Source organism: Phoxinus phoxinus (assembly GCF_949152265.1).
Source record: "Phoxinus phoxinus genome assembly, chromosome: 9".
Taxonomy (NCBI): domain Eukaryota; kingdom Metazoa; phylum Chordata; class Actinopteri; order Cypriniformes; family Leuciscidae; genus Phoxinus; species Phoxinus phoxinus.
The window spans coordinates 22,521,054-22,530,631 of NC_136884.1; the positions used below are offsets into that span (position 1 = coordinate 22,521,054).

General features: G+C 35.6%; 1 protein-coding gene across 1 annotated transcript; it reads right to left on the bottom strand.

Moving 5' to 3' along the window:
• Positions 1-2,262: 2,262 nt before the first annotated feature.
• On the bottom strand, positions 2,263-5,296 carry LOC307003999 (uncharacterized protein; the record flags this gene model as incomplete). The annotated part of the gene is given in 4 exon segments (XM_079622940.1): positions 2,263-2,392; positions 2,567-2,730; positions 3,534-3,644; positions 5,207-5,296. Coding segments are annotated over 4 exon segments (495 nt in total).
• Positions 5,297-9,578: the final 4,282 nt, after the last annotated feature.

A 9,578-nucleotide genomic window follows, 5' to 3' on the forward strand; every position in this document is an offset into this window, starting at 1 on the left:
ATATGGCAGACGTCATACCCTTACTTGCAGCACTAAAGCGTCTTTTAAACAGAGGCTGAAACAGACCACGGAGTGAAAACAACTAAAAGTGCGCTCTTAGAAGCTGTCAGCACACAATTTAGTCAGGTAGCCTCAGAACCCCTGTACTGCATCGCGACTGTGCTTGATCCACGATTTAAAGATCATTACTTGGATGTGGGGAAAAAGCTGCGCACACGAGAAATGATCCAGGCCGAGTTGGATTTGGGAAAGCCGCTAGGTGATGGAGACGGTCAGGTGATGCACAGCGCAGGAGATGAAAACAGCGCAGAGAGTTAACAGGCTCATACTACAGACATGTTCGATGAGATCCTCCAAGAGAATAACCCATTAGCAAGACAGAGGACAAGCTCAACAGTTAGATGGTTATATCTGATAAAAAGTATCAAAAGTGGTAGGCCTATTTGTTAAAATTGTTAATGCACTTATACTAACATGAACTAAATATTTTTTATTATCTTACATTAACGAAGATTAATAAATACCATAACAAATGTATTGCTCATTGTTAGTTAATGCAATAATGTTAACAAAAGGAAACATTGTAAAGTGTTACTACCTATATTTTATATTATGTATTTTGTAACAATTTAACTATTTTCAGTGTACTAAAATAGTAGGCCTACACTGGGTTTCAACCATTTCATTATCTTGAAGACTTTGTTCGTTTTGAAATGAGCAACTGTCAGAAAACTGCAATAAAAATTTCAACTATTCTGCAGGTACTTGTCTGCTCCATGCACAAGCACCGACAGCGAGAGACTAGTGCTGCATCTCATGTCATCGATGAGAAGAGGAACCGACTTTCATGTGATAAAGCCGAGAAGCTACTTTTCATAAAGAAGAACCTGACACTTTTCATGAAGAAGTAGGCTAAGTAGGCTTATGTCTAGGACAGTTATTCATTTGTTGTGGGTTCATCCACATTTTTTGCACTATTCAACGCACATTTGTTGTCGTAGACATACAGAGTTACATTCTTTCAGCAGTCAGTTATAGGCCTAACATAGGCTATTTAAGAAGGGGGGCTTCAAAGATGGCCAAATAAAAATATATTTTTTATTTTACTAATTTATTTATTTTAAGTTATATTGTGCTTTGTTTGTATAATATCTGCTGGAACGTAAAAAAAAATTTCAGTGTTAAATAAATATTTTGAAATTGTATTTTTGTTATTTGATTTATTTCTCTGAAAAGCAACACAAAAGAGTAAAAAGCTAATTTTTACTATTTCATTATTGTAATGGTGAAAAAATTGGCAAAATAAATGGAAAAAATGCAAAACACCGCGTTCGGCCTTCGGCCAAGCATTTCATTATTATTCGGCTTCAGCCAAGAATTTCATTTCGGTGCATCCCTATTTGTATTATCTTTTTGGACCACTGATTGCTCTGTGTTTTCTTCTTGATTTAATAGGAAAACTTGATGTGACATCTGTCCTCGTCTCTGAGGCAGTGTTTATGTCAGTCTTTTCTGTTTGCAAATAGTGGGCGTATTTTACGTGACTTGTCCTCATCACAAAGTCGCACAAATCTTTTAAAGTTAATATTTTCTTCCATTGTTTGCACTTCTAGTTCATTGACTTTATGGGCAATGTCCTCAGGAATTCTCTCCCATGTCTGTAGAGTCTTCAATATGCTTTCCAGTTGCCTGATAGTTGTACTACGCCTATCTTTATCTGCAATTTCATCCTGTATAGGCTCCACTGAAATATAATTCCATGTTTTGATGTCGTCTCACTCATGTCATTTAAAAGTCCCTTTGCAAGTAGTAGACAAGCACATTTTTTATGATATGAGGAAGTACAGCAGTCACATAGATTCGTCACTATACATGGTTTTGATACTGCTCTTCCAAATAAGCTTTACTGTTTTTTTAAGCTTTGTAGAAATGTTATACTTATTCTTTTGAATCAAGTTGTTGGCATGGGCTTGTAGTTGTGTGTCCATATCTGGAAAGGTCTCACCATCAATCACCACAAGTGAGAAGACTTAATAAAATGAGATGCTTACATGTACGACCCCTTGTACCAGCGAGACAACTGCAGAACTGCTCTGCAGGGCATAAACGGTAAACTACATGTGGATTATTTTCTGATGGAACATTGTATACGTATGTTTCTGTTGAAGCTTCAGTAACTGCTGTGGCCCAACCATTGTCTAGCATCCTCTGGGCAGACTTCTTTATTTCTTCCATTTTACATACCAGAGGGTTATAGACCCTTCAGGCAGACTGCAAATCCTGTATTATGTTGAAGTACTTGTCAGTCTTGTTCAGTAGCACATCAATCAAATGATCCAATCTACGATTCCGGATGCCACAGAGGAATTGGTATTTTAAACGGTGGAAGAAGCTATAAGGAAATAAAAGCAGAGAGAGCAGTATGTTGAATGAGGAGCAGCAACAGGTTTGAAAAATTAAAATGTACTCTTTAACAAATTAAAACAAATTAATATTCAAAACATTGTGGTAGCTTTCAGCTAGCCCACTAATAAATAATGAGGTGAACATGCATAAAAATGTAAACCGTTCTATTAGATTGTTTGTTTCAGAGTCTCCATGCTTATAACATCTTCCAAAGTTAGACCACAGATGACCAATTGGCTCCCAGTGGTTCCTAAAGTACTTGCAGACATCTTTTAAGTTCTTAAACTGGCAGTGAAACATCTCAGATTTTTTCTTGAATTCATGTTACTGTAAAAATGGACAAGGAAAATCATGTTGTTTAGTGTTATTAGTGTAAGAACTGAATTTATAGGTCATAAAGGTAATCCTCGACATAGACCTCAACCCTAGTGTGTGCAGTTAGTGTACTGAGAATGTCATGTTCTTGATTGATTATACTAAAGCCATTTAAACAAAACTTTTACAGAGGGAGTGCAAATGTGTCTATATCGTCTGGGCATGAATGAGGAATTAACTCTTTAATTGTTTTCTATAAATGTTGATTGATTGTGATGTTTTAGAATGTTTATCTGTTAATTTACACAGTGAGATACATAATGAAGATCATGTAACCTTTATATTTCAATGTCCAATCATGTGACGTGCGTATTTATATTGTTAGAGTCAGATTCCAGTATATTACATAATAAGCTTATAAATGACTGCAGATGTAGGCTTGGATAAACAAGGCACTGATGAAGGGTTGAATCCGAAAACGTTTTGCGCACCTTGGACGAAAACTGCCAAAAAGCTCACAGCATTTTATGGTCTAGAGGTCAGAAATAAAGTGTGGCAAATCTTTTATTCAATTTTTTTTTTTTTTTTTTTTCTTGGATCTACGCTCTTCCAAGAAGTTGTTTATTCATCTGTTTGTGGACTACTGTTTGGCGCTACGCTTTTCCATCATTTTTTTCCTCTTATTCTGTTAAAATAATAACATTTTGTAGATACTCCAAGGTGCATGACCACATATACATAGCTTGCTACCATTGAAAAAAAACCCACTACAAGCTATAATTGCTCTATAAAACAAATGAAAAATAACACACCGTGGAACAGGATTTTAGCTCCGACATTAACTGCATGATGTGTGCTCTCGAATCTGCCTTTTCAGGTCCACTCACACCAGATTCAGATCTTGACAGCCAACGAGTTACTGCCTGTGTGTAATAAATGGTGAGGAAATATAAAAATATTTATTCAAACTGGTGAGACCTTCAAATAGTCTAATGCATTTGGCTAGTAGTATTGTGAACAATTGTCTACAGTCACAGTGAACTCAAACCACATTCAAAATTAAAATATGTTATTGCTTTAGCAATCCCATATGTTTATAATTCCAACAATACATTAAAATAATATGGCAAAAAATACCAGTTTACAATATCAAGTAGCATTAACAGGCTGTTTTGTACAGCTAAAAATAACAGGAAGCGGATGACACAAGAAGTCTTGCACCTTTAATTTACAAACGACTGTTTAAAGGGCACCTATTATGGAATTTTGAAATTTACCTTTCATGTAGTGTGTAACATAGATCTAAGTGAACAAAAACATCCTGCAAAGTTTGAAATATGAAAGTGCACCGTATATAAAGTTGTTGTCTTTCAAAAGTAAGAGTCGACTCTGAGTCATTTTTATGAATCGTTAGAAGACCGAAGCTTTTTCTCTGACTAGATGACGTCAACTTGTCAAGTTATTTAAATACGATACGCCCACTTATTGTTCAAAAGCAAACTTTTTTCATCTGCCCAAAGAGGAGCATTTGAAGACTAAGTGGCTAAAATTCACTATACCACAGAAGTGTAGTCCGAGCCTTGTGCTTTGCTCGCGCCATTTTGAAGACGATTGCTTTATCAACTTAAATGCAATCAAACTTGGATTCGGGAGCCGGCTGATATTGAAGGAAGGTTCATTTCTAAGTGTATTTGCATCAGCTTCCTCCTCCCTATCACAACCTGTAAGTGCTATTAATAATTGTTGCTTTTATGTTTTATGTAGTATGCTTAATAATTATTTTGTTTGTTGTGTAAGCACCGTTTAGCTTCTAGGTCTTCAATGACAATTGTATTGAGATATGTGAAGTGTTTGTCGTTGTTTTCGGAGTTGTCTTAAAGAATAGAGTAATATCGTAGTAACGTAACTGCATTTTTTTTTCTCGCTAACATAACATTAAATTCTTTATCTTATTTTTAGTTTTTTACTACAAACTACAAAGCAGTGGACTATAATCATTATTATAACACAATTTAATTGATAAAAGCATCTTTGTACTCCGTGTTAAACAATAAGTATTATCTCTGTAAACACTGCTGGGTCATCTGACCAATCGCAGATTAGCGTCGCGCAAAGGAGGGGTTTGAAAAACGAGTCGTTGAACGAATCATTTGGGAGTCGGTGAGCAAATCAGGTAAACATAAATGCATATTATACGACAACAAAAGTGTTTTTTGTCATTGCATGCACGTAAAACTGTTGTTGGGGACTCCCTAAACAACATTAGGAACATTTTAAATGTCATAATAGGTGCCCTTTAAGATTTACAACAAAATGACCATTTTTAGTACATTCATATTATTCTCACTAAACCTTAGGTGTCATCCAGTAACCAAAAAATGTAACTGTTGTTTTTGATTGAAATTTTAGCACAACAATAATAATTTATATTGCAAAATGAGCAAAAATCAAAGCAGTCTCCATTCAATCTTAACTTAGTACTTACTTGGGTTACATGGTACCAACAAAGGAGAACATTTGACTCGTTCAATACCTTACGGATAGCATTGATTTCAGCCTGGTCTTTATCAACCATAAATGAAAACAAGGTAACACTTTACAGTAAGGTTCATTAGTTAACATGTAGATATCACCTACTGTAGGCTAATCATAGAATGTGGTTAAGAAATCAATACAAGTTGGTTCTGGTTCATAGAAGAAGAAAAAAATGCATTAAGTTGAATTCATAAATTGAATAATGAACCTGAAATAAAGGCATGCATAAAAAGTTTAATTTTAAGGAACTGTGTACCAAAATGTTATTTAATAATATTCATTTAATTTGTTTATATCTGTTTTGTATTACCTTGGAGCTACAGGAAATGTTGATTTCAGTTTTTCCAGTGCCAGCTGAAGCATGGCCTGCTTTTCATTTCCCAAGATGATATAGGCAATGGGTATGCCATGACCATGACTGTCCCTGACAACTAATGTAAATAAAGGAAAGCTATACTGATTGACGCCATGTGTTGCATCCATAAAAACAATATCTCTTCCATATTCTTGAAGGTTGTCTCTCATGGATGGTGTTTGTAGAACTATGACAAGATCTGTTTGTGGACTGTAAGGCTGGATAAAAAATAACAGTCTCTGAAAGCCCCCTCAAGAAGTTGTGTGGTACTATTGGCATCATCTTTTTTTGTTGCTGATTTTTTCGGATCATACATGTCCGAATATTTTCAATGTCTTTTGGGGTAACAAAATATGCTCGGTTGTTGAGATCAGTATGCCCTTGTTCCTTTTATCATTCATGTGATTTTAAGAGAATTGTACCTGGCTTAACACCAAGAGATATTAAATCTTGAATATGCTTGACTAGCTCTTGACTAATTTTTTTTGAGTGACCCTCAGAATAGTGGAGCGGCTAAGTGATATAATCGTTCAGTTTATGATACAAGCGTGAAAATTGGCATGAGCAGTCTCCACGGGTCACTTGACAAGAAAATTGTCCGAGCCACTTGAAATTTCAAGATGGCGGCCATTTTTCAAGATGGCCAACACCTTAGTGGAGCAATTAGGCTTAAAGGAGAACTATTTTTTTAAGTTAATCTTGATCGTTATATCTTTGTGAGTACTGTCTATTGAGAAAAACGAACCGGATTGGTGCTTGCAACACGGAGCTGCTACCGCTAATGCCCAGAGCTCCCACTCAGCTAAAACGGCAGTTATGGGGGCATATTCATAAAGAGTGTTTTTGTGCCTCTTAACAGACACAAAATGCAATTAAAATGTCTGTCCAACATATACAGGGTCCTTACATGACAACAAGATGCGTTTAGCAACTTAGCCATTGTTTAAATTCACCTACATAGTGTTTTAGATGGCTAGCTGTAGTCTCGTGCTGAAGTCCCGTGGGAACTCGCGTTGTATGATTGCGTTGTAGAGAGAGAGAGAGAGAGATTGATTTTTAACAAGACTTTTATTACAAAAAAAATCTATTCACTGTACACTCTTATACCACAGTATAAAATAGTTTTTCAAGTTTTACACCACAGTTGTTAAAAAAAGTATGCATAAAAATCTATTCTATCTATCTACACCCTCAAAAGCAGAGCCCCATTTACATTCAAATAAGAGAAAATCATCAATAGACTTATAATAAAGAAAATCAACCATAACTCTTGATTTCTCCAGGTTAGAAAACAAGGCTACTATATTCTGATTTATATTTTGTTCTATTTTCTTTTTCCTACTTAAATAAATGGCAAGTTTTGCTTGGCCTAGAACAAAATTCAGAAGTTGACAAACAAATTTTTTTTTTTCTCACATATTTGCAGCACCCCAAAATAAACGTCTCCAGAGAAAAGGTCTCATTACAACTCCAAAAAACATCACCTACAACTAAAAATAAAGGTTGTAATCTACAACAATTCATGAAAGCATGAAAAATGGTTTCTCTATTAGAGCAAAACGGCATGTAGAAGCAACCTCAGGGTTTAAAACTGAAATAAAAGCGTTAACCGCGACAGCACCATGAATGATCTTCCATTGCAAATCACCTGTTCTCTTGGTCAACTGTGGTTTATAAAAAGATCGCCACTCAGGTTGTTTGCTTTCATCCAGTTTAAAAACATCACGCCAGGGAGTATCAACTCTTGCATTTAAAACTTTTTTGCTAAACACCAAAACACAAGACCTGTACAAAGTACAGAACTTAAAAAAAGTCTTTACACAGAGATACAGCATTTTTGAAGAAAGGGGAAGTAATCTCTTCAACATTTATAGACAAAAACAAAAACAAAAAAGGAAAAGAGTCTTCGGGATTCGAAACACAGGAACCTTCACAATATTCTGTTAATAATTCTATTTCAGTTGTTTTAAGGGCAGCTTTCCATTTCATAAGCAACTGGGTGACCAGACGAATAGACCTGATTCCCAAGTGTTGAGCTAGAGCTGCTTCGTCCTTAAAATCCGCCCCTACAATGTTCAGTAGCTGACTCAGAGAAATAACGTTGTGTCCAAAGGACAGGCTGGGGTTAAAACCAGTAGCGGACCAACAGTTTCAAGGTAGAAGCCAAGGCAATAGTCCAGGATGAAAGCAGGGGGTCAAAAACCAGGAGAACAAGCTGAGTTGAGATAGGGAACAGGAACTAGGGAAATAAACGACAAAACAGGATTAAATAATCAGACAAGGCTTTCCCTCTGATGGTCTTCGTTTATGTCCACACTCATATTCTTTGGGGTCTCCAGAGAACCCAGACAATAACATTTAATTTTGCAAAAGGATAATAGTTTTTTTTTTTTTACAAATGTAATTTTACTCTGTTTGTTAATGTTTTTAGTCAACATTTGTGCAGTTTTTGGAGGATTTATGACATATTTTAAATTTCTATAATTAAATAAATAAACATTTATTTAAATAGGCTTTTTACAACAACAAAAAAACAGCATTTGATGTAAAATTCACTTTATAAAAGACCCAGATTTCTAACTTTCATTCATGGGGATAACATGGATCATTTTAAATGGTTTAATGTAACATTTATGCCCATTTGTTTTGGAAAATGCAGTTTAAAAAAAAAAAAAAAACTCACTTTAGCCACTAGATGGCTATAGAGCTCCACTATATGCTATTTGCTATTTGACTGCGGTAACTGAAAGATATCTTTTCACAAGTTGGATTCATATCTAAATATTATAAAATCACAATTATAACAAAAATAAAATGTTTTTTTGTCAGTTAAGCATTTTTTGTACTGAAAAAAAAAACAGTTTTTCAATATGTTACATTATGATTAGAATCAGACCTGAACAAAATGTTACAAAAATAAATGTTGGAGTCTTAAGATTTTATATTTATATTTTTATTTATTTCAATCATCTATTTTTAATATAATTCTACAATTTTAATCAAAATCAAATACAACCAAACAACAAAAATCAAACAACGAGAAAACAATAATTGGTGGTTTCATCTCATACAGTCTCGTTTACAGTGCACTGCAGGTGTTTATGCGTCAGTCAAACTGAACTGTGTGTGTGTGTGTGTGTGTGTGTGCGAGCTAAATTGTTTTGTCTCATCCTGTCATCTCTCTCCCTCCCGTCATCTCTCTCTCCCTCCCTCTGTATGTGTGTGTGTGTGTGTGTGTGTGTGCACATGTCAGTGTAACCAATTTATATTTGTGGTGGTTCTGCATTTTGCATGATCTTTTTTTACAAATTATAAGAGAGCAGTTGTTTATAGCCTCACAAATAAGTGTGTGTGTGTGTGTGTCAAGTCAAGTCACCTTTATTTATATAGCGCTTTTTACAATACAGATTGTATCAAAGCAGCTTCACAGTGATAACATGAAAATAATACAAAAAACAATTTCATCATCGTCCACCTTTAAGGCAGATCTATAATATTGTTGAATATTAAATGTAAGGCAACAGCGGCAAGGAACCAAAACTCCATCAGGTGACAGAATGGAGAAAAAAACCTTGGGAGAACCCAGGCTCAGTCGGGGGCCAGTTCTCCTCTGGCCAATGAGTGAACAGTGTATGATTATGATTCAGGAGCATTACAGGTCAGAAGTCAGAATGAATCAGAGTATTTGTCCAGTTCCGGTTGGTTGAAGTCGGAGTGGAGAGGAGGAGAGACTGGTTGACACTTCAGGTCAGCGGCGTCGTCGTGTCCTGGCGCTGGTCCTTCATCAGATCTGGATACGGCCTGGTTCCGGTGGACAGCGGTAAACCTCGGGATAGACAGAGAGACTAATATTAGCGTAGACGCCATCCTTCTTATGATGTACCAAGTACATCAGGATTTACGGGAAGTGTTCCCGGTCCCGGCTGTTCTAAACTATGCAGCCTAACATTGAATTATATAAGTCTAT